General features: G+C 43.5%; 1 protein-coding gene across 2 annotated transcripts; it reads right to left on the bottom strand.

Annotated features, from left to right (window-relative positions):
• Positions 1-3,859: 3,859 nt before the first annotated feature.
• On the bottom strand, positions 3,860-24,912 carry LOC139409319 (glycosaminoglycan xylosylkinase). 2 transcript variants are annotated; one of them, XR_011634391.1, is made up of 9 exons: positions 24,806-24,905; positions 22,512-22,841; positions 22,171-22,418; positions 21,871-21,957; positions 21,646-21,755; positions 21,317-21,488; positions 21,050-21,241; positions 4,264-4,425; positions 3,860-3,923 (listed from the first exon to the last, which is right to left on the bottom strand). XR_011634391.1 is itself a non-coding variant. In XM_071154275.1 (9 exons), exons 2-9 carry the CDS (start codon positions 22,638-22,640, stop codon positions 13,692-13,694), a joined length of 1,230 nt encoding a protein of 409 aa, XP_071010376.1. In that variant the 5' UTR covers positions 22,641-22,841; positions 24,806-24,912; the 3' UTR covers positions 10,538-13,691. The 2 variants fall into 2 exon arrangements, 1 of the variants encoding a protein (XP_071010376.1); XM_071154275.1 differs by lacking the exons at positions 3,860-3,923; positions 4,264-4,425 and adding exons at positions 10,538-13,923; positions 14,056-14,115 and having other exon boundaries at positions 24,806-24,912.
• Between the last annotated feature and the right edge of the window lie 332 nt (positions 24,913-25,244).

The following is a 25,244-nucleotide window of genomic DNA, read 5'->3' as shown; positions in this document are numbered from 1 at the left end:
GCTCTCCCCCAGGTATAACTACTCTAGCTAATCTGTTACCTGCCTAAAGCTAGGAATGTTCCATCATGATAGCCCCAAAAAAACATTTCTACCATAAATGTGTGATTTCCCATGAACATATATATATATATATATATTTTTTTTTATTAAATATTTGTTTAACTAGGCAAGTCAGTTCAGAACAACTTCTTATTTACAATGACGGCCTACACTGGCCAAACCCAGATGACACTCAGCCAATTGTGCGCCGCCCTATGGGACTTGGCCAGTTGTGATACTATCTGTAGTGACGCCTCTAGCACTGAGATGCAGTGCCTTAGACCCATACGCCACTCGTGAGCCCTAGAATAATAAACAACAGTTTTACATAAACACACTTCAATAACTTGTGCCATAACTTCAACTTTAAGTCACACAATACACATTCATCAAGTATTTCACCCCCGCGATAATTCATCACTTTGGTTATTCCCGTCAACCAATAAATGTTCCTCGATGACTCGTAAACTAATTTGCCTCCTGCACTTCAAGTAAACAAAGGTTACGCGGTGGAGGGATACATCCGAGGGGAGGATTTGCAGATGTACACCTGTGTCACGGCTGGGTTACGTCCCTATATATAGACCCCATGGCCGCGACACACGTTCTCTTTCATTTTCTCAGCGGATGTCTGTATGGTTTAAGGTACAAACTTTCTGAAATTCGCTTGGTAAGTAAGACACTGGTAAGTGTAATGTCTTGAGTGGAAGTATACTCACTGGCTGTTTGCAGCCTGGAGCAGCTGGCTAAATGGCCAGCCCCTCCTCTTGAGTACTCCAATCGCTGCTCATGGTTGATCTGTATCTTCCGCCCGTGTTTTGTCCTACTTGTGTTTCGTTAGCGTTACACTACGACTCCGTGTGCATCCATTAGTATGGTGGCTCTTGCTGCCACAAACTGTAATTTACCTTAGAACAAGCCAGTCGGCAAGTTGTGCATGTGTATTGTGAATTTCTATAACATGCTGTTCCCCGCGCGAAAGGCGCGGGTTCTCTGCTAATTACCCTGCAGGGTTTTTCTCTTGTTCTTTCCCCTGCAGACTATTGTGGTGGGCTTTCCACTACATTGAGACATTAACTTCAGAGTTCTTTAACGGAGTTACTCCATCATATGGTGCTGTTTTTACTGCTTGGATATTACACCTGCTAGATAATATAGCAGTAGGTCTGGGAGAGCTCAGATGGAGGCCTCCGCCCTTTTTTTGGTACCAAAAAATTGATTGAGTAGATCCAGAGAGTCAGTTCCATCAGGGCTGAAGCTCTGAGTGCTGTGGTGCAGACGGGACACGGCCTGCATATGGTGCGCTTCTGCTTCTTGGGCGATGCTGTGCTCCACCTCTTTGGTAGGTCTGAGAGTGTCTGTTCCTCCACTCCTGAGCAGGGGCTGCGTGAGTCTGAGCCTGGTTTCTTGGCATTCCAGTTGGGGCCCTGGGACGGGAGTAATGGTTTGCTGGCTGGTGTGATCTAGGCTTTGGAATGAGGCACTGAAGCGCCATCTGTGTTTCTCTTTCTTCCTTAGACACTTGGAGGAGGAGGGCCACTGCTGGGCCAAATGTCCGGCCATTTGCTATGGGTACACCAAGGAGTGGAACCTTCTCTTTGTCAGGGTGCTTGAACTGCGCCAACCATAAGTGGCACCGAGCAACACTGTGTTGCCAAACATTTTCCAACCATCTGAGCATTGCCCTGAAAGCTTTGGATGAGCAGGTCTGTAACTGTAGACAGTTCTTTCATGGTCTCAGCATCAGAGGCGTTTCTGCAGCTCCTTCTGATAGAAGGCCAGTATCGCACCTGAATTGCTAAGCCTAGCGGCTGAAACAGTGCTTTCATGTGTCCTGCGTAGGAAGCGATCAGATGCTCTGCACCGTTTGTTAGGCTGCTCTTGGTCTGAACTGTGATCGAGAGAAGCAGGCAGAACAAGCAAAGCAAATGATTTGTCCATACAGGGTAAATGCTCAAAACCATTCTCATCTGCACCATGAACTGTAGCTAAGCAAGTGCATATGCTTGACATGGCAGGGGTTCTGTAATTTGGCTTGCTCCAGGTGCATTGGAGCTCACGCACAAAGTCTTTGAACAACGGGATGGTTGTCTCAGTCTTTGAAGAACTGAAGTGTGTTCTTACCTGAAGCTGGGAATTGTTTTTCCAACTGTTTACATGGGTGGAATGACATCCTGTGTACAACACTTCACTTGAGAGATGTGTGTTCTAAGAAAATAGTATAAAAAAAATGTTTTTTGTTTCGTGGTGTCTCGGTGTAAGCTTCGATTCCCCCGGTATCGGCTTCAGATGCTTCGAGGAAAGGTTGTACTTACCGTTGACTTTAACCCGTCATACTTCGGGGTCGAGACTCGCGCCTAATTAGGTATCACGGACCGGGCTGGAAACTCCCGCCTATATGAAGCTATCTGACTGGCACAGTCAAGGGTGGACTGTCTCGGCTTTGGTGGACTCAGTCAAGCGAGGACCGATAGCCTACAGCACTGCTGAGCTCTGTGATCATAGCTACGATAGTTATGTCTGGCTAACTTAGCTAGCTAGCTACAAGATAACTTCTGAAGTAACGGGAAAGACCCGAAGCTAACTAGCTAGCTAGCTAACACAAAGATGGAAATGCCCGACAAAAAGCTATAAAAGTTAGCTAGTAGGGCAGGCACAATAACGAGAGGGGAAGTAAATTAGATTAGATTGTAGAGCAAAACGTAAAACACCATTGTGTTTGTGAGAGTCTCATCTTTTCATAGAGTGGTCATAACCGTTCGGACGATACAGACATTTTTGTGAGAAGACCGATTTTCGGGATGTCTCATGGTCTGAAAAACACTGCTGTAGCACGGCCATCTTCCACCGCAGATGCGGAAGGCTGCCATAGGCGGATGCGGTGGATTGCAGCCCATGCAGTTATCTCTAGCTTAAACTGACAGATTCTGATGGGGATTTTTTTTATTATGTTACTTAGATTGATGCATACAGGCTCTGATGACCTCCTAGTAGGGGATAAAAGGCAGTGGTGTAAAGTACTTAAGTAAAAATACTTGGAAGTAGTACTTAAATAGTTTTGGGGGGTATCTGTACTTTACAATTAACATTTTTGACACCATTAACTTTTACTTCACTATATTCTGAAAGCAAATAATGTACTTTTTAATCCATATATTTTCCTTGACACCCAAATGTATTTGTTACATTATGAATGCTTAGCAGGACAGGAAAATGGTCCAATTCACACACTTATCAAGAGAATATCCCTGGTTATCCCTACTGCCTCTGATCTGGCGGACTCACTAAGCACATGCATCGTTTGTAAATGATGTCTGAGTGTTGGAGTGTGAAACGATGTATAATTTTACTTTTACTTTTGATACTTAAGTATCTTCAAAAGCAAATACTTTTACTCAAGTAGTATTTTACTGGATTACGTTCACTTTTACTTGAGTAATTTTCTATTAAGTTATCTTTACTTTTACTCAAGTAGAACAATTGGGTACTTTTTCCACCACTGGTAAAAGGTAGAAGCAGTCACAGCACATACATTTGTGGCCTGGAGGTGTGGAACCTGGCAACAGGGTCATCATTCCAAGTTGCTGTGTGTGCCTAGTACTGGCCTCCCATGATCCACTGCGGCACCATGTAGGCTTTTTTCATGGGAGCTGGTAGCTAGCTGTATTGTATGGGTGTTTTATTTAAGTTCTACAAGTGTTCAGTTGTTATTGTAATTGTCCTAATTTTTTGTAGTTGAAAAGTCACCTTTACCTTGTAAAGTGTTTTTAAATGTGAATTAAAATGAAAACGTGGATTTTTACATAACAGATTTGTGTTAATTTTTTATTGTGCAGCAAGTTGTCCAAGTCATCCATGGTTCTGTTACTCCGGCAGTTTTGATGCTGATGGGAGAAAAAAACAATATCACTGAAATGCATTGAAATCACTTAGCGCAAGTGTCAATGGCCTTCCGAACCAAGTTTTCATGGTATTGATTCTAACTCAATGTATTTGTATATTGATTTCTTTGTATGTAAGGGACACTTTTGTGACTGACTCGGATTTATTTGGTGCTAATGACTCTACATTTATCTGTAGTCAACAGAGCATTGATGGTAATGATCAATTAAATGTGTCTTTATTTAACTAGGCAAGTCAGTTAAGAACAAATTCTTATTTTCAATGACAGCCTAGGAACAGTGGGTTAACTGCCTGTTCAGGGGCAGAACGACAGATTTGTACCTTGTCAGCTCGGGGATTTGAACATGAAACCTTTTGGTTACTAGTCCAACGCTCTAGCCACTAGGCTACCCTGCCGCCCCATGATGATGTTTCTTGAGAAACTCTTGCTTGGTTGATAGTGGGACAGGAGGGACAAGTCCGAGTCTTTGGGGATTGTTGGCACTGTGGGAAGAGATCAAACAAATTGTTACTTCAATAGTACCCGGTACAACGCAATGTCTTATTCCCGTAAACACCCCACTGTATCCTGTGCATATACCAAATAAATGTTGATTTTGATTACATAATATGGATGGAATGAGTCAATTATAATGAGAACATATGTACCGAGCCATAGTCCACCAATATGTCATGCAAATGAACCATTGTTTACTTAACTGACCGCTGGAAATTCATTCAGTCGTTCTGGTGGGTAGTTCACACTAGGTAGGAATCAATGCTTTATATAGACAGGAAATATGTGATGTAGAGGCAAACATAGCTAGCTATTTTCCGTGATTACGAGCAAAATAATTATTGAATTACTAAGCATAACGGAAAATACATACAGCATTTCTTACCTTAACTGAGGCTGTACAAGTTCTCTCGAAATCAGACTGCCTCCACCAGTATCTCCCTGAGAAATGCATGTTTGTGTGATTATTTTATAGCTAGATGCATTGTTTGAGGTGGTCCTGGGCCGAAAATGCTGTCAACCTCCTAACATTATCATCTACAAACAAATCAGCACATTAGAGGCTGTTGTCCTACTGTGTACACAGACAGTAGCAACAGCATCAACTTCTGGTAGAGAAGGCAAAGAGCTAGTACGCTCAACTGAAAGTTCAGTTACACTACAATTAGGGTGTGGAAATGTCATACCCCTTAGATATTAATTTAGAATCCTCCAATCCACTTATGCTGTAGCCTACTCCCGATCGTCACATTTGGATACACCTACTCATTCCAGAATTTTTCTTTATTTTTACTATTTTCTACATTGTAGAATAATAGTGAAGACATCACAACTATGAAATAACACATATGGAATCAGTTAAGAACAAATTATTATTTACAAGGACAGCCTACTCCTTCCTACCCGTTGGGGAACTGAACCCCGGTTTCCCATGTGCCCTGCCCCCACGACACAGGGAGTCTTTAGCTAAATAGCCCAGTATTGTACTGCCGACCATCACGTTGTACAGCGCCATATTTTCTGTTCCATTCTAACGGAAACCCAGAGAGCTTTTCATTTTTCTTGGAATAGAACACCATAATATTAATCAAATTAATTAACTTCTTGGCACACGGATCCCTTTAGCGGGATCATTTTCATCAACAACCGCTGAATTGTGCCAAATTCCCCAAAATTACAAAAAAAAATTATATTCATGAAATCACAAGTGCAATATAGCAAAACACAGCTTAGTTTGTGTGAGTTTATCGATCACTAGACAAAACATTATAAACACCTAGCATCAAAGTAGCTTGGTCACGAAAATCAGAAAAGCAATAAAATGAATCGCTTACCTTTGATGATCTTCGGATGTTTTCACTCACGAGACTCCCAGTTACACAATAAATGTTCCTTTTGTTCCATAAAGATTATTTTTATTTCCAAAATACCTCCATTTGTTTGGCACGTTATGTTCAGAAATCCACAGGCTCGAGCGGTCACGACACTGCAGACGAAAATTCAAAATAGTATCCGTAATGTCCACAGAAACATGTCAAATGTTTTTTATAATCAATCCTCAGGTTCTTTTTAAAATATATAATCGATAATATATCAACCGGCACTGTCGATTTTTCAATAGGAGAGGGAGAGACAATGGCTGCCCCACTCTGTTGCGCAAGCAAAACTCATGCGAACACCACCATCCACTGACGCGATGTTATCTTTCTCGCTAATTTTTCAAAATAAAAGCCTGAAACTATGTCTAAAGACTGTTGACACCTTGAGGAAGCGATAGGAAAAGGATCTGGTTGATATCCCTTTAAATGGAGCGAAGGCAGGCTATGGAACATGGAGCTTTCAATATAGAAGCCACTTCCTGGTTTGATTTTCCTCAGGTTTTCGCCTGCAATATCAGTTCTGTTATACTCACAGACAATATTTTGACAGTTTTGGAAACTTTAGAATGTTTTCTATCCTAATCTGTCAATTATATGCCTATTCTAGCATCTGGCCCTGAGAAATAGGCTGTTTACTTTGGGAACGTTATTTTTCCAAACATAAAAATAGTGCAAGTACTAGTCAAAAGTTTGGACACATACTCATTCCAGGATTTTATTTATTTAGACTATTTTCTACATTGTAAAATAATAGTGAATAGGTCACAACTATGAAATAACACATATGGAATCAGTTAAGAACACATTCTTATTTACAAGGACAGCCTACTGCTTCCTCCCCTTCAGGGTATTGAACCCCGGTTTCCCGCGTGCCCTCCCCGTCTCTGGTAATGCCAACATGGAAGACTATGGAATGCTTCTCAAAGATGCCCTCTGGTGGTCAAACTAGCACTAACTTGCATTAACAGGAAAAATGACTGACAATTAAATTATGTGCCACAGAATGCTGCGGCAGTCCGCAAGGTGTGCCGCAGTATGACACCACTTTTAAAGGAGGAACCACTGTATACATCGACTTGAAATCCTTGGCCACTTGAATAATTGGAACACTAGTCACTTTAATAATGTTTACATAATTTGCATTAATCATATGTATATACTGTATTGTGTCCTATTCTACTGTATCTTAGTCTATGCCGCTCTAACATTGCTCATCTGAATATTTATATATTCTTAATTCCATTCCTTTACTTTTGTGTTTATTGTTAGATATTACTTGTTTAGATATTACTACACTGTTGGAGCTAGAAACACAAGCATTTCGCTACACATCTATAACATCTGCTAAACACGTGTATGTGACAAATACAATTTGATTTGATCACATCAACAATTTGAATAGCTAGCTTTAGCTAGCTAACGTTAGCTAGTTGAAATAAAGGCATTAGGCATCTTGTGGGGTTTATGCAGTGTAACTACATGATGCTATCATTAGATTCCTTACATTAAACACACTAACGTTAGCAGCTAACGTAGCTAGCAGGCTAAAAACGCATCACAACAATTACCTAATGTTACCAGTCCATTAGAATGGTGGCCATTTCGGCGTCGCTCTTCCACCTTTCAAAATTAATTCCAATGTTTTTCCGGTTTCTGGATTGGTCATGAGCAATCTTTTTATTGCTCCCTTTTTCTGTTTTGGGGTCGAGTTGATTCAGAACCGAGAATGATGCTTGTTGGCTTCTTCGGCTTTGTTTGTTTCTGGTGGCTGTAACGTTAGGTTGCAAGTGATTTCACTTTCCCTCCAGCTCCGGGGCACCAGGGTCATTCGAGTAGATGAGATTAGCGCAAAGACACACCTTGCCCAGAAGACCAAGCGGCTCAGGGCTCAACCATCTTGTTTCCGTTCAAAGTAAAAATACTAAGCAAGAAGTGGGGCGGCATTGGGCGCCCACAACCTCTGGATTTCTTCTTTAAAGGGGCATTCAGCAGTTGAAACAATAACAAAGCGTTTCCCCGCCCCTGTTTCGGTAAAAAGCTGAGGGATGGGGCTGGAGAAATGTAACCACTCTCAAATTCATAGACAGAGCTATGGATGCAAATTATAGTTTTAACCATGTTTTGAGGCTATATAGTGTTTGTTTACATTTACTTGTTTACGAACATTTGAGTTCTGATGGGTTACGACAGTTGAGCTAAGCTCATGAGGTATTAATAAGTTATTTTCTTCAAGAATCAATGGGTACATACCATGAAACCAAAATTCTATGTAGCAACTGCAGATTTCCCCTTTAAATGGGTAAAGGTTGCGAAAAAGTGACTACTGGCCAGTTTACATTCATACCAGGGTCCTGGAGAGCTGCATGGGAGAAGGCTTTTGTTCCATCCCAGCACTAACACAACTGATTCAGATTATTCAGACTCTCCATTTCTCTCTACGTTGGATACAGGTTTTTTAAGGAACCAACCAGAACTGCAAGTGTGAAAACAATTTGATCCACATGTAGAAAAGACTATGTGAAATAATCCACTGGTTATTCATAGTTAGACTGGCTGACAATTTAGGAGAACGGAGGCCTTTTTCAGTAAAAAGCAACATTTTACTTGAATCTATAGGTTCTACCAGATAGCTATCCACAGACTGTCAGTTTCATTGATTTTAAGCATAAACTGTAGCATGGCTACTTGCTGTTCTTTTTATAGCTACTCCAGGAAATAACAGTGCAGTACCACAGTAAACATAGACCTTTACAGCATTTCCTGGAAGAGTGAACTCTGCATCATATTCTGTTAATGTTTACACAAGTTATATCAGTTTCAGAGATAATTGATTGAGATTTGACACACAAATATATAAAAACATTTTTTAAGGTGTAAGGTGACAGACACGTAAGGTCACAGTAGTGTCATTGTGTTCTAAATACCATACACTAACACACACACACTTTTTTTTTGTTGATCAGCCGTTGATTTTTCCTTTCTGATGAAGCTGGGAAACTCTGCGGTGGGCCGTGCGTCACGATGCGGCCTCTTTTCCACCCAGTCCACACAGCATCTCTTATTGTGTGTGTGTGTTTCCATGTAATCCACCAAACATCTTGTCTATCTTCCTCACCCTCCTCCTCTTACACGGTTGCCCAGGGATGTGTTTTTGTAAGGGTCCATTTGCGGCATTTCAATGTCCTTTTTTTTGTTGCTCTCGCTGTCTCTCTCTCTCTGTCTGTCTCTCTCTTTCCGTTGTGACAGTAACATCACCTTGTCAGAGGCAGCAGACCCATCTTCACCACACGGGTCAGCTGACATCCTGACATACTACACTACCTGTTTATGTGTGTGTTGTAAGGCCTTAACCTTAAATAAAACCTGCCTCCCATCCAGGGCCGGCTCCAGGCATAAGCATTAGTTAATACAGGCATAAGCAGTAGTTAATACAGGCATAAGCAGTAGTTAATACAATTGCAACTCAATTTACTGTTGAGAGTTAGAATAGAAGGATACGCAAGGTGAAGTTCGAAATCTGGTTCTTCATCAGCAATTTTTCGGTTGTTATGTCAGTCCCCGACGGTCACTCAATGAGCAATGTGAGCTAACAAATTTTAGATTGGTTAGTCTAGCCAGCAATCTAAACTTGTAGAAAATCATGGCCGAATACCAACCGCATGCCCAGGGGCCCTGACCTCCAGGGGACCCCCATTGATTTTGTTAGTCATTATCACTCAGATATATTAACATGGCACAAGTCATGGCAAAATGTGTAGAATTGCAGGAAATTAGAATTAAACTGCAAAGATTTCTCTACCCTCAATGGCAAAATGGGTAGAATATCAGGGCAACCAAATCTCGCTTACGTCCCCCAAAAGGCTCGGGCCAGCCCTGCTCCCATACCAGGCACTAACCAAGCCTGCACCTGCTTAGCTTAACTTCAGTAGAAAGCCGGGCTTCTATCTTACCCTCAGTCCAGACTAAGCCACTGTTTTCCCCCTGATCTAACCAGTCTTTCAGAGGTACAGTATGCATTTACTGTGTTAGACTTTAATCATCATGATTGCATTTCAGTGTTCTCATGATGGCAAACACTCCAAATAATGAATGCCTGGACTCCAACCAGGTTGATCATTAAACAAAGGACCTCTGAGCTGAGCCGGTCTAAGGTGTGTCTGAGCCTGTTTTCCAAGACCTCTGATACTAGTGTGCTGACACAGCAAGAGCTAAGCTGGTCAGTTACATGGTTTTGGCCCTCATCTACTGTTCCCAGCAATCACACATGGGCAACCACCCACTGACTTGTGTGTGCGCATGCGTGTGTGGTGGTGGTGTGTGCGTGAATGCATGCGTGTGAAGGTCAGTAACAACCTTTATATATACGGTCTCTGGTAAATACCCCTCCAAACCACAAAGCAGTAGCTCCCATTAGGGGCTGTACAGAAATTGTAGTTGTGGTATGTTTAACCAGGATGGGATGTGGTGACAGATGAATCACTCTCACACAATCCGGTACCATGATGCTTTCTCTCTCTTCTCCCATCTCTTTTAAAAATGTTTCCCAATCAGTGATGCTGATTAACAGTCAGTGATTTAAGCATCAAACAGCTTGAGAGATCTGCTTCCAGTTAGCGGGTTGATATAGGTCAGAGAGACAGAGGTTGGTACTGCATGTCTGGCCATGCTCTATCAAACAACTATTCTACTGAAATCCCCCAGGTGGTAAAAATATTGCACATTTTTCCAGATGACCGTTTACTTCTGAGGTCTGATATGCAGGGTAGAACAAAATGCAGACTGTCCACATTCAAGGTACAACACATTCAGAACAGTCGGACACAACACATTTTCAGGTCTCAGGCAATGTTATTCGTCATCCCACTAGCATCCAGTAGTTCACTGAACCACCAAGTGTAACAACCACCTTGAGCATAAAAGTATACAGTGGAGTGAACTTTGGGATGTAGGGTAGAGTTGAGTGTTAGTGCGGGAGGAGATCACAGAGAAAACCCCCACCCTCACAGTAATAAAACAGACATGGAGACATTTGAGATAGATTTTGTCACAGGGATAAACTTATCTGGAAGAGCCCACCTACTGTAACCCCATACATCCCCCCCATCTGATATCGGTGTGTGACATGTTTTTGCTGTCGCTGACTCATAATGAACCTGAGAAAGTGCATTAAACAAAAGAGCGAGATGCGGAGGGAGAGAAAGAACATGAAACCAAGCATCTCTGTAAACACCATTCCATGGAAAATAAAGTGTGTGCGTGTGTCTGCGCATGCGGGTGTTATTTTGGCGCAAACAGCTGAGAACTGGTATAAGTGGAAATGATGGGTGGATGCAGGTCTGTGCTGGAGCCGATTCACATACAATCACACATGGGGAGACACCCGAGGACTGTATGTGCATGTTCCTCCCACTCTGATACTGGGAGACCAGGCCTGACTCTGGGTATGAGTGGGCTGTTATCACACATCAATGGTGTGTGTTTGCCATTTTCCCCCCAGAGATGGAGAGAAGGCCCATTCTCCAGTAGTGTTGTCCAGGGGACTCCCCTCTGTATGAATGTCTGTATCTGACAGCTGCATTTCAGCTCTAACACATAAAGTGAGGTTTTTACAGTTAGCTCAACAAGGAGAGACTTACCGGTAAAAGACCCCCTTTGTGACATTAATAACCAGAACATGGACTGGTTGCCATAATTAAAGGGTTAATAACACCTCTCAGACACAAACAATATTCAGGCCAGCCAGTCACAGGAGGAACTTCCAGAGATCAGTCTGATTAGAAACTATAGGTCATGAGGCTACCACCAACAGTCATCCCACACAGCCTTTCATACTGTTTTCTATCCTCTAGCCATACATCTGTGATTGTAAATGCATCTCTCGCTTTTAATCTGTTACCACCAGGCTATGCCACAGATGACCTCAAGACTGTTTGTGCAAGATAGTAAAGAGAGGAAAAGTGGTGGCATCGGTTGTCCTGTCTGGTATGTCTGTATCTAGAGGTTTCTACTGTAGTGATCTGGCTCCCTCTAAAGGGAGGAACAGTAAAACTATAAGTTGTTGCAAATAGAAAGAGTAACAGTTGATAGTTTGAGCATCTTTAGACCCTCTATATAGGAGCATCTATACAAAGCATGTACAGCATGTACAGTAAGCTCTTAATTTGACCAGTAAAATTGAGTTACATGAAAAGTGCAGGTTTTCAGTAAATCATGAATCTAATCTGCATTTCCTGCAATGTAGGAAGATTCTCAGGAACAAGTGTGATACATTGAATATCCTATATCTGTATAAACCACCTTTTCAAGAAAAGCCCATTGAATAGGAGCCATTACTTGTTTTTATACAAAACACTGAAATACAGAATATTTAAAAAAAATAATTTTTAATGTTGAAAACATTCCTATAAAGCCCCAAACTTCCCATCTTCCCCCTCCCTGTCCCAGATTCTCTCTAAAACGTCAGTAGCATACTCAACTAGAGTATGGCACCCCCTACCCCAGGTATAGACGACTAGATACAGCTGCCGGATGATTTTTGTTGGAGCAGATGGTCGGGGGGGCTGAACATAATAATGAACACTGCAAATTGACCACAACTAAGCTCAAAGAGATTGTATTTGAAAATAATGTCATACCTTGATTAGATTGACACGATAACATCTCTTATGATTTGTCAGAATATTTGGGAACAGATTTCCTAAATTACACATTTTTTTTGCAGGATTCTTGTGATTTTACAGTCTTTTTTGACCAAAAACTGATTGCGGGACGTTTTTTGGGTGACCGACTCCTGCCCTACACTCATGCTCACACATTCAGGCACACACATTCAGACACGACACTAAATTAGGTTAATTTAACATTACAATTCTCATAATTATATTCTCTCAGTAATGCTATTCAACAGTTCGTTATGTACACGCTGGTAATGTCTCAAAGGCTACCCTATTCCCAAAATAGTGCACTAGTCTTGACCAAAGCCCTAGAGTATGTAGCCAACCTTTAAAACCTCATTGGCCAGTTTCTTAGACCCAGATCAAGTCGAATCCTGGAGTAAAAAAAGCATGCTTAATGAACAATCTCTTTTGAAAGTGCTTTTAATTCAGAAATAGGAATAAGGTCTGAGAAACTGGGGCCAAAACTAGTACAATATATATTGAATAGAGCATCATGAGACATCCATAGTCAGTTGGCAGATTCTGAAATTGCACACGATTCCCTCCCTATACAGTACACTACTTTTGGCTAGAGCCTTATGCACTATACAGGAAATATGGTGTCATTTCGGACACAGACACGTCTGTTTGTTAGTCACAATCAGACTGACCACAAAATTCCCCTTGGTCATTTAACCAGTCTCCCTCTCCACTGTCAGTCCAGTGGATTTTTCTGGGAGTGTTGTGTCCACATGGAGTGGGTTTTATGGCTGTGTGAGCGACCCCTGCTATCCTGAGTGCCGCTGGGTTGAGTCCTATGGCTTTGGTTCCCTCGTTATTACTGGACGAGAGAGGGAGGGTTTGGCACAAGGTGTGTGTGTGTGCAGAAGGCAGAGGAGAGACATTGGGGATACAGTTCCTCAGATATAGATCCCATTAGGTTAAAGTGTTCTAGTGTGGAGGGAAACAGTTTGTAGAGGAAACCACTTCCTGCTGCTGGAGTCATTTCCTGTCCCATTCTGGGAGGCCATGAGACTTGGAGCGGGAGTGTGGGAGGGGGTTTATCCTCCAGCTCCTCCTACCATGGCTCAACCCTCTCTCTTGATCCCTGGGTGAGAGCTCCTCCTTTCCCTTGTCTCTCATCCATCCCTCTCTCTTGTCCTCCACAAGGGATGGGACAGGTCTCTCCTCTCTTCCATCCCTCTCTCCTGTCCTCCTTTAGGAGTGTGGCAGGTTCAAGCGGTCCTCTATCAGTGTGTTGTCAGGGCCCTGTGACTCCACACACTGCCGGATGGTTGCTATGACACCAGACAGACGTCTGTCCAGGGCGGCCAGGTGAGGCTCGGCCAGGACGGGGTTGATGGGGTCAAAGGTCAGGGCCTGCCTCATGGCTGAACTCAGAGCCCCTGCCCTCAGCAGGTTCAACCTATTCCACGTAGACATACGCACCCTGACAGATGGAGGGAGAGAGAGGTGCAAGAATGTAGAGGAAAAAAAACAGCTCATAAACACACTGCAGAAAGGAGAAATGGTTCATGATTACTGACAAATGTTGGTATTTTCTGTGTGTGTGTAAACTCACATGCAACATTGATACAGAGAAGCCAAAATGCTTCTTTCGTCCAGAGCTGCATTCCCAAAACTACAAAACAAGAAAAAAACACAGCAAGATTGGTTAGACACTACAGATGTGCATCTCTACCTTTCAAGACGATTCGATAAGTATCTAGATACATGGGCTCCGGTACAGGAACGATACATTTTGGTTTGAAATTATTCAGTAAGATTTGGTTTGATTAGAGGAACGAATCAATGCGATTCAGTTCAATGCGATTCAATGCATTTGTTGCATAAAAACATTCATTTCCCATTCTAAATTAAAATCTGTTGCTGATTAACCTTATGAGCTGGGCCTCTCTGAGCTGGACTTCTGTGTGTGTGTAAATGATATATATGTCTATGTTATATATAGGCACCTGAGTTGAGCCATAAGGGAAACTGGGCATCTACACCACCCCACTTTCAGTTAGGACAAAGTTAGCTTTTTATCCACCCACCCATTTAAAAAAAAAACATCTGAAATCACCATCAACCACTAATTCATTTGTCATTTTTGCAGATGAAATGTGTTAGAGCTAGTAATGTATAACTACTTATCTTTAACAATTAGCTATGACATAGCCAATGAATATATAGCGCAACTTTGGATTTCATCCCAGTCTCAAATCTAATGGCAGCCTGTTCGGAAATTGACACAGCGAGCTTCTCTTCTTCTCCCGCGTTGACCATGCAGTGCGGGGAGCAAAAGTGATTGCTGTATTCGTTATTAAATTATCAACTTAACCAGTGCTTAATTAGGACATCGGGAGGTACAGGAACAAAAACTGGGCGCGAGAGGGGGGGGGGTGACCTGGGGAGCTCTGAGGTACCGGAACGCATTAAAAGAAGAATTGCATGCATATCATCACATTTACGTAGTGGCAGAGGAGTAGAAGCGCTTACAGAAGTTGCACACACAAGGGAAAATGTTAGTAGCCTACAGACCATGAAAAATGTGGCCTTATACAAACCGATTTCATGCAATTCTCTGTCATTTTACATGACTGGAGACGTTACTAGAATCTTTAATACCACACAAATGATCGAAATGACACTGACAAACTGAGATCGATAAAAACGACCTCGTCTTGAATCCATCAATATCCTTGGCCTAGGTGTGTGGAGACATATAGGAAGCTACAATATGAGGAGGAAATGATTGTCCTAAAAATGTGTTCCAGTTTCACCGATTCCCCAAATGATGCGCAGCTCACTCGCCGGTGATGCCAAAAGCCTATCTGTTTTACTTTGTAAAACAATATTTGGAAGTTGATGAGATATTATGGTAGCCTACAACAGATAAATTATAGTCTTCTCTTTTCAGCAGGAGCCATTTGCTTTCCAACCTGTGATTTCCATGATAGTATTTGAAATATTGGGAAAGGTTTGTTGTCTGCATGCTGTTCACTGACAGATTTGCAGCACGTTCCCAACTGTAGGCTAGGTTGGTAGGCTATGCCTTGTTACTGGGCATTTTAATGGTGTAGTAGGCTATTCTGAATAATTTAATTTCTTTATGAACAGATGTAACCAATGTGAAACGGCTAGCTAGTTAGCGGGGTGCGCGCTAATAGCGTTTCAATCGGTGACGTCACTCGCTCTGAGACTTGGAGTAGTTGTTCCCCTTGCTCTGCAAGGGCTGCGGCTTTTGTGGAGCGATGGGTAACGCTGCTTTGAGTGTGGCTGTTGTCGATGTGTGCAGTGGGTCCCTGGTTCGAGCCCAGGTAGGGGCGAGGAGAGGGAAGGATACTATACTGTTACATTGATACTGTTGACCCGGATCACTCTAAACTTCCCATTTTAGTGGCCTTTTATTGTCCCCCAGCACAAGTTGCCCCTGCGTAATGATCATGCTGTTTATTCAGCTTCTTTATATGCCACACCTGTCAGGTGGATGGATTGTCTTAGCCTACTGCAAAGGAGAAATGCTCACTAACAGACAGTTGGGTTGGGTTAAATGCGGAAGACACATTTCAGTTGGACAACTGACTAGGTATCCCCTTTTCCTAGTTGAAAAGTTGCTAATTAGTTAAAATGCTAAAGTTTTCTGATGAGATGCAAACACGCAACCTTTGGGTTAATAGATGTTTGCGTTATATGCCAACCCACCTTATCGGTGAATCGTTACATCCCTATTGAACACCTGCATACACAATGCCATAACACACTCAGCAGATTCATCAACAGGATCAGAGGGAAAAGAGTAAGGGTGTAATGGTACACATTCATACTGAACCGTTTGGTCCTCTCACTGTCAATTGCGTTTATTTTCAGCAAACTTAACATGTGTAAATATTTGAACATAAGATTCAACTGCAGACAAACTGAACAAGTTCCACAGACATGTGACTAACAGAAATGGGGGGGGGAGCCAAAATCATAAGTAACCGTCAGTATCTGGTGTGGCCAAAAGCTGCATTACGTACTGCAGTGCATCTCCTCCTCATGGACTGCACCAGATTTGCCAGTTCTTGCTGTGAGATGTTACCCCACTCTTCCACCAAGGCACCTGCAAGTTCCCGGACATTTCTGGGGGGAATGGCCCTAGCCCTCAGATCCAACAGGTTCCAGACATGCTCAATAGGATTGAGATCCGGGATCTTCGCTGGCCATGGCAGAACACTGACATTCCTGTCTTGCAGGAACTCACGCACAGAACGAGCAGTATGGTTGGTGGCATTGTCATGCTGGAGGGTCGTGTCAGGATGAGCCTGCGGGATGGGTACCACATGAGGGAGGAGGACGTCTTCCCTGTAACGCACAGCGTTGAGATTGCCTGCAATGACAACAAGCTTAGACCGATGATGCTATGACACACCGCCCCAGACCATGACGTACCCTCCACCTCCAAATCCAAATCGATCCCGCTTCAGAGTACAGGCCTCGATGTAACGCTCATTCCATCAACGATAAACGCAAATCCGACCATCACCCCTGGTGAGACAAAACCGCGACTCGTCAGTGAAGAGCACTTTGCCAGTCCTGTCTGGTCCAGCGACGGTGGGTTTGGGCCCATAGACAACGTTGTTGCTGGTGATGTCTTGTGAGGACCTGCCTTACAACAGGCCTACAAGCCCTCAGTCCAGCCTCTCTCAGCCTACTGCAGACAGTCTGGGCACTGATGGAGGGATTGTGCGTTCCTGGTGTAACTCGGGAAGTTGTTGTTGCCATCCTGTACCTGTCCCGCAGGTGTTATGTTGGGATGTACTGATCCTGTGCAGGTGTTGTTACACGTGGTCTGCCACTGCGAGGACGATCAGCTGTCCGTCCTGTCTCCCTGTAGCGCTGTCTTAGGCATCTCACAGTACGGACATAGCAATTTATTGCCCTGGCCACATCTGCAGTCCTCATGCCTCCTTGCAGCATGTCTAAGACACATTCACGCAGATGAGCAGGGACCCTAGGCATCTTTCTTTTGGTGTTTTTCAGTCAGTAGAAAGGCCTCTTTAGTGTCCATAACTGTGACCGTAATTTCCTTCCGTCTGTAAGCTGTTAGTGTCTTAACGACGTTCCATAGGTGCATGTTAATTTATTTTTTATGGTTCATTGAACAAGCATGGTAAACAGTGTTTAAACCCTTTACAATGAAGATATGTGAAATTATTTTGATTGTTACGAATTCATTGAAAGACAGGGTCCTGAAAAAGGGACGCTTCTTTTTTCGCTGAGTTTATTTACAAAACAAAAACACTCGGCCTACATGGCCCATGTGAACACTGCGTTGTAGGCCATGTGAACGCTGCGTTGTTAGGCCATGTGAACGCTGCGTTGTAGGCCATGTGAACGCTGCGTTGTAGGCCATGTGAACGCTGCGTTGTAGGCCATGTGAACGCTGCGTTGTAGGCCTATGCCTCAAGTAAATCTGACTATTCTGTTAAAACAACTTGAGCCCATGCGCACATTGTAATCAAAATGTAATTCTTAATTGCCGAAGTTCAAACTGTTTTAAACTTTCGTGAGGCGCAGCCGGGAACTAGTTCTGTACGATGGACAGTTGAAAATAAAACGGTAACAGTATGTCACCACGCCACAAGTGTGCAATGCTGTCAAGGCAAAGGGTGGCTACTTTGAAGAATCTCAAAATATATTTTGATTTGTTTAACACTTTTTTCATTACTACATGATTCCATATGTGTTACTGAATAGTTTTGATGTCTTCCATATTATTATACAATGTAGAATATAGTAAAAAATAAATAAAAACCCCGGAATGAGTAGGTGTGTCCAAACTTTTGACTGACTGTATATAGATTTATAAGCCAGGCACATTTAACAGTTGATTGATTATAGACTTTAGTTTGTTTGCTCTAAGCCCTAGTCACACGGGACTAGAGAACATTGGTTATGTAATTATTACCCCAGAATGTCTTATTCTAGAGAATGATTTGGATGGGATTACATTTTCCAACCCCCGCCCTGTAATTCTTTGTTTTTTCCCTTTAAATTGACAGAAGTTTGGAGGTTATTTTCTTGGCGTGAAGATATTTCAAGTCCAGGCGATAACAGGGCGACACTGATAACTCGAGCTTGGTTCCCTAAAACCAAACCTCTTTGGTATAGTGTCGCCATAACATTTGAATTGAGTGTTATGAGAATCATTCGTATATTTTAGAGATCCGCAGTAAGACGTCCTAAATGCCCCCCAGTCTTCAGATGTGAGCTAAACAGTGCCCTTGCACTTGAGATGCGTTTTTTTAAGGCTATGGATGTGAAAGTTAACTTACCATTTCCAAACATTTAGGTCAGTTGTATGCTGCTTTGCGATCTATTAACAGCAAGGGTTACATTAAATAGGCTCAATATTTTTTACAGGTGCATATGGCAATATTCTATTCATACGCACAAAACAAATTAACAAAAGCTTTCACTTTGAAAGTTGATACAAGCCCTTCATATATAGGCTATACGCAGCACTTCGTTCAATTGATCAAATCAGTTGTTTTCTTGCTCAAACCGTGAGAAACACCTGTCAAACTGACATTTCTCTCAAAACACAGGGATGTCAATTTGCACGGGACTAGTATTATCAGAGGACCTTGGCGTTCGCCAAAAAACAGTAGGTTATTCTGACTGGAATTGTTACTCTCCAGCCATGTACAAATAACTGACAGATTCGGACAGGACTAAAATTACAGATGTGGTGTTTTGTGTACATAATTACATTACCCGATCTCCCCCAGTAAAACGAACCCCGTCTGAATAGGGCTTAAAGCAAGGGCTGTTTCCTCATCTCTGCTGCTGCTGCCTCCGCAGCGTTGTTCTCAATCCCAATATGCTGGTTCATTTAGCTATTATGCAGATGGCAACATAGGGAAAGGCACAAATTCTACAGCTCACTAAAGATTGTTTTGGAACCGCGGACAGCGACCATACCCAAAGCGGGAGAAAGTGCATTTGTTATAAAATAATACTAGATTTATTAGTTTTGCACCATTATTTGTTTTACATAATATAACCATATAAAATGTCAGTATCAGATGTCTTAGAGTGATGGACTGTGCCATCCCTGTAGCCTCCACAATGGATTAGTCCACTGTGACAGGCATGAATCCGACAGGTGTCTTGGGAACCATTAAAAAAAACAATCGACCAGTCAACAAAGGGGTCAGCCCTACGCTCTTTATAAGCGAACCAAAGCAGGAAGTTTTCAACCAATGCATCCTCTGTTTCACTTAACAGTGACAGCCCATCACATTACCCCACAGTGGGAGATGTACCATGCTAAAGACATGCCTCCTTTATGAGAGTCACAAATGCGCATCTGGCACTGAAGGAGGCAGTGTCATGGTGCGTTCGTAACCAAGTGAGATTTTACCATGACTGGGAAAAATCCACTTGAACAGCTCTCAAACTGGTAATTACTTGTGGGAAACTTGTCCATCACCAACTTCTCCCATATGGTTACCTCTGTCACCTACTTAGGAAATGACCTCTATAACAGCATTTTCAGCAGTTAAATTTAACAAAACATTATTTATAAAAAGCAAACTATTAAATGTGTTTTTTTGAACTCTGTTTCCAAGCATAATCGCTACATTTTTAGTTTATGGTTGACACAGCTTGTTGAACATTAGCCAATCAGGGGCCTCCCGGGTGGCGCAGTGGTTAAGGGCGCTGTACTGCAGCGCCAGCTGTGCCATCAGAGTCCTGGGTTCGCGCCCAGGCTCTGTCGTAACCGGCCGCGACCGGGAGGTCCGTGGGGCGACGCACAATTGGCCTAGCGTCGCCCGGGTTAGGGAGGGCTTGGTCGGTAGGGGTGTCCTTGTCTCATCGCGCACCAGCGACTCCTGTGGCGGGCTGGGCGCAGTGTACGCTAGCCAAGGTGGCCAGGTGCACGGTGTTTCCTCCGGCGCATTGGTGCAGCTGTGTTAAAGAAGCAGCGGCTTGGTTGGTTGTGTATCGGAGGACGCATGACTTTCAACCTTCGTCTCTCCCGAGCCCGTACGGGAGTTGTAGCGATGAGACAAGATAGTAGCTGAGGACTGAGATCAAACCTGACCGAACAGAGCCCTGTTGTGTGTGTGCTAGCATCTCACCCTGCATTAGAAAGGTACTGAGTAGCTGGTCCAACAATTGGATACTACGAAATTGGGGAGAAAAAGGGGTAAAATTAAAAAAAAATAAAAAAAAAAAAAAAAAAAAAAAGCTGATATTAGCTGGTATTACGACTTCACAACTGGTTAATTCCCACCAGCAACATGCAGCATCAGAGTGGAAACTTGAGAGGTCAATCAGAGCAATCCGGACACAAGAGACAATGCAGGGAACATTGTGAATGTTGAACATTGTTCATTTTCGCTTTACCGAACTGTAACCACAATACGTGGTTTTGGTGAACCGTTACATCGCTAGAAAAGAGGAGTGATGGAGACAGAGAGAGAGGAAGGAGAGGTCATCTTTGTCATGTCTAGAGTGTGTTTATACCGTTCGTGTGCTAACATTAGCTACAATAAGTAGAGTGTGTGTATGTGTTCCACCTCTTTGCGTTATCCAGCAGAATGAGCATGCTGGCTCCTCCATCGTCTTGGAAACTCTCATAATGATGTCGGTCTGCGTTGCCGATGAGGTAATCAAAGATGGCCGTGTCGATGACGTCCAGCAGTCTGGGACCAGCGTCGTACGGAGGCATCTTCTTTACCGCATCACAGTAGCTCTCATCATACTCCCACCTACACACACACACAAAATGAATACTCAAGCACACACAGTTAACATATACACAGACAAATCGTTAATACACACACCTGGCCAGTTTGCCCTCCCTGTAAGTGCGTCCCCAGGGGTGTCTATGTTTCTGGAGCGGCCAGACATCTGGCAGCCAGAGAGTTAACGATCCCTCCATGTTCTCTCTCTCCGCACATGCGGGCTCACTCTCTCTACAGTAGTAACACTTCCCATAGAAACAACTATTATTACCTAGAGAGAGAGAGAGAGAGGTTAACCATTTCCATTTAGAGAGAGATCCAGCCCACTGCTGCTTGAACCCAGACACAAAAGGAGTGGCATACCTAGACGCAAACATATTATGGGTGGGACCGAACAGAGCCCTGTTGTGTGTGTGCTAGCATCTCACCCTGCATTAGAAAGGTACTGAGTAGCTGGTCCGTGGCGACAGGTTTGATCTCAGTCCTCAGGTTGACAAACCTCCCTACCACTAGGGGTGCTCTCCTGAAGCCCAGGATCCTACAGCAGACACAGGACAGACACTCAGATACAACTAACACCAGTATCCAGATTCCCAATCCCGAATGTAAAATGTATATATTTATGCATAAGACCGATACGCATGTGCACGTACCTGTCCAGGTGAAAAGCTGCCACCTCTGCATTGTGTCTATCATAACCTGCATATGGCTCTCCTTCTACCATATAGTCTCTACTATACCTAGAAAAAGAGGGAGGAAGGGAGATGGAGGGAGTGTTGGAGAGAGTTATCCTCTTACATAAACCAGAGTAAAAGCACAGTGCCTATTCTTACATAAAACCAGACAACAGACAGACAGAAGTCAGCATGAAACAAGGACACTCAGTTCCTGAGGACTGTTCAGCAGCACAGAACCAAAGAATGGAGTGTGCATGTGTGTTTTCTCGCTCTCACCTCTTGGGTTTAAATACCACTTTCTGCCCCCCGTCCAGTACTAGTAGAGCTTTGAGCTGGGTGCCCTTGTAGCCCACGTCTGCTCGCTCCACCCTGGCAGTGCCCAACGCGGTGAGGACGGCTGCCAGCTCGGGGGTCTCCTCAGGGTACACCTCCCTTGGGCCCACCCACTGGCCTGCCACCTCCCATGGAGACTGGAGAGTGTGTGTTAAACGGGCACCGCGGGAGAGAGACAGGCCTGCCTCCATCTGATAACACACATGGATAGAAACGTTCATTCATAGCCTACACGCAGGCACCAGCTACAATAAATACACACTGACACAAAAACACAACCCTACCTTGCGGAAGGCTCTGAGGTCTCGTCGGCTGGCTGCGGACCCCTCTCCTCCATCCAGCAGAAAAAGTTTGGCAAGCCCCAACAGGAGTAGCACAGCAACCAGTACAACCACACGCTGCTTCAACTTCATCTCCTCTGCAACCTCAGACACCACCTCTGACCTGTGAGTCCCCCTCTTCCCCACCTCACCCCTAGAGCATGGCACCTGCCCCCCCTCTAGTCGCTTCCCCCTCCCAGCTCCAACACACACCCTTCTGAAGGGCAGGTGTGGATCTCTGTCTCACCACAAGACCCACAGCTAGACCAGGCCCCTACTGTACCAGCAACCGGCCTGTTGGAGGTCAGAGAGGACATTAGTGATGAAAAACAGTTAGATATAAAAACTTAAACTTGTTGACAGACAAACAGAAAAAGCAGGAGCCAAGATGCTGGACAGGCTGGTACATGATTGACAGGAGCATGATAAAAAACGAATGTATAATTACTGGGCTCAATTCGTAACATATTACAACTCTAATCTGTGTCATCGGAGCTGAGAGAGACACCCATAAGCAGCCAAACTTGACTGATTCCTGGATCCACACCTGGGGTTTTAAACAATCACTTTACTGACAACATAACACCCTGCCTAACCCACTGGCTGTTCTCCCACCAGTTACAGGATCAGTTACAGGATCCATCTAGCCTATCACTCCCTGTCTTTCAAAACAACATTTTATGTTTTGATATTGGATAACACCTTGCTTTGGGCTGTCAGACAGTGACCCTCGTCTGTCTGGCTCCACAGCTCCAGGCAAACTGGAATATTAGCCTGTCCGCCTGAGAGTTGAGTTGGGGTAAAAGAATAAGGACAGGACATGAAGGCTCCAAAGCAGGGCTCCTCTCATACAGACCCACGTCAGTTGAGATGGATGTATTGATCGGTTGGTAATGGTCAGGACAAAGATATTGATCAGATTGTCCATAGATGGGGGTTGTTGTGCTATTTGTGGCAGATAAGCAAACTGCCTGCAACATATCAAATGAGCCTGCATAACAATGGAGATACCTTTGAGATACCGTGAGCAACTTGTCCTTGCCAGAGTTATGTATTTATTCTAAATGTATGGCTCTGGTCCTTGCCGTATGTCAAAGTGCCACTGTCAATGTCACAGAATCATCATAGCTAACAATAACTTTCCAGTCAGCTGGAGGATACAATTGCCACCCTCATCAAAAACAGCAATTATGTTTCCACTCAAATTAAAAGGCTGTCAAAAGAAAGGTTATTTAGGGAGCCCAAAATAGACATGAAACCGACTTGAGAATTAATTTTTAAAAAAACACACACTATACCAGAAAGTGTATGTACTGGGTAGTTAACTGAGGACAACCCGTGAATTAGCCGGCTAAGTTAAACCTATAAGCAACCCGTGTCTAGCAGTGCCGGTGGCCACGCAGGCAGGAATGACTCTAGATGCATTCCACACAATCGGTAATTCATGGGACCAACTACATACACGTCCCACTACTGCGGAAACTCTACGCTAACAGTAGTTGGCCAGCTAGTTGTTTGAAAATCGCAAAGGCCCACACGGTTAGTTTGGCATTTAGCAAACGCTTTGTTGATTTTAGAATAAATCTGCATCGACAGCTGCTAACGCTACCGTATAGTCCGTTTTGCTTTCGTCCAGCAATGCAGTACTGGTTAGCTAGCCGGCTAGTTAGCTAGCCGGCTAATCGGGTGGTTAGCTAGCCGGCGAGTCGGGTGGTTAGCTATCCGGCGAGTCGGGTGGTTAGCTATCCGGCGAGTCGGGTGGTTAGCTATCCGGCGAGTCGGGTGGTTAGCTATCCGGCGAGTCGGGTGGTTAGCTAGCCGGCGAGTCGGGTGGTTAGCTAGCCGGCGAGTCGGGTGGTTAGCTATCCGGCGAGTCGGGTGGTTAGCTAGCCGGCGAGTCGGGTGGTTAGCTAGCCGGTTAGCTGGGTGATTAGCTAGCCAACTAGCAAAGAAACGGTTAGTTATCTAAGTTCGTTAGTTAGCTGCTACTTAGAAGTACAACCTGTCTAGTTAGTAGCTAACGTACTGATAGCTGACGAATTGCATCGATATTTTCCATATCAAAACTTGCGTTGAAAGCTGACAAGCGTGTGCTAACTAGCGAGCAAGCTAACAGACATTATCAAACATTCTATGAATGTGATTAAAAGGCTACTGATTACTTTACTGTTAGCTTGCCAACACCGTTGATTGCAAAGAAATAGCTAACGTTACCTCACAACAGCCATCGTATTAGCAAGTCTGATCAAATGGCTTACCTTTGCGATTACGGCTACTAGGTGTTAAACGAGATCAATGTGTTTTCAATGTTGTGTGTGAAATTGTGTATTATTCATCGATAGGCTGTCAAAAAAAATCAGCGTTTCGTCAGCAACACTTAAACAGTTGTTCCGGGTCACGGAATTTTTCCAAATAAAAGTCCCCCATTTAATAGTGGAAAAATGAGACAACTATTGTAAAGTAGACTGTGTCTGTAGAGTGTGTATAATATGTATGGATTGAAGGTAGAAGCAGAAGTGTTTATTAGTTTACTCCAATTGGGGGATCCGTGGAAGGGTTTGCGGGGAATAATAATAAAGGTATATTCTTTTTTAAAAGTATGTATGTCTATATAGGTATGTGTATGTATATATATATATATATATATATATGCATGCGTGTATGGATATATATATTTACCCAAAAAATATGGGGGAT

The sequence above is a fragment of the Oncorhynchus clarkii genome, chromosome 5 (assembly GCF_045791955.1).
Source record: "Oncorhynchus clarkii lewisi isolate Uvic-CL-2024 chromosome 5, UVic_Ocla_1.0, whole genome shotgun sequence".
Classification (NCBI taxonomy): domain Eukaryota; kingdom Metazoa; phylum Chordata; class Actinopteri; order Salmoniformes; family Salmonidae; genus Oncorhynchus; species Oncorhynchus clarkii.
The sequence above is the reverse complement of the archived record's forward strand: the minus strand, read 5'-3'. Positions and strand labels throughout refer to the sequence as shown.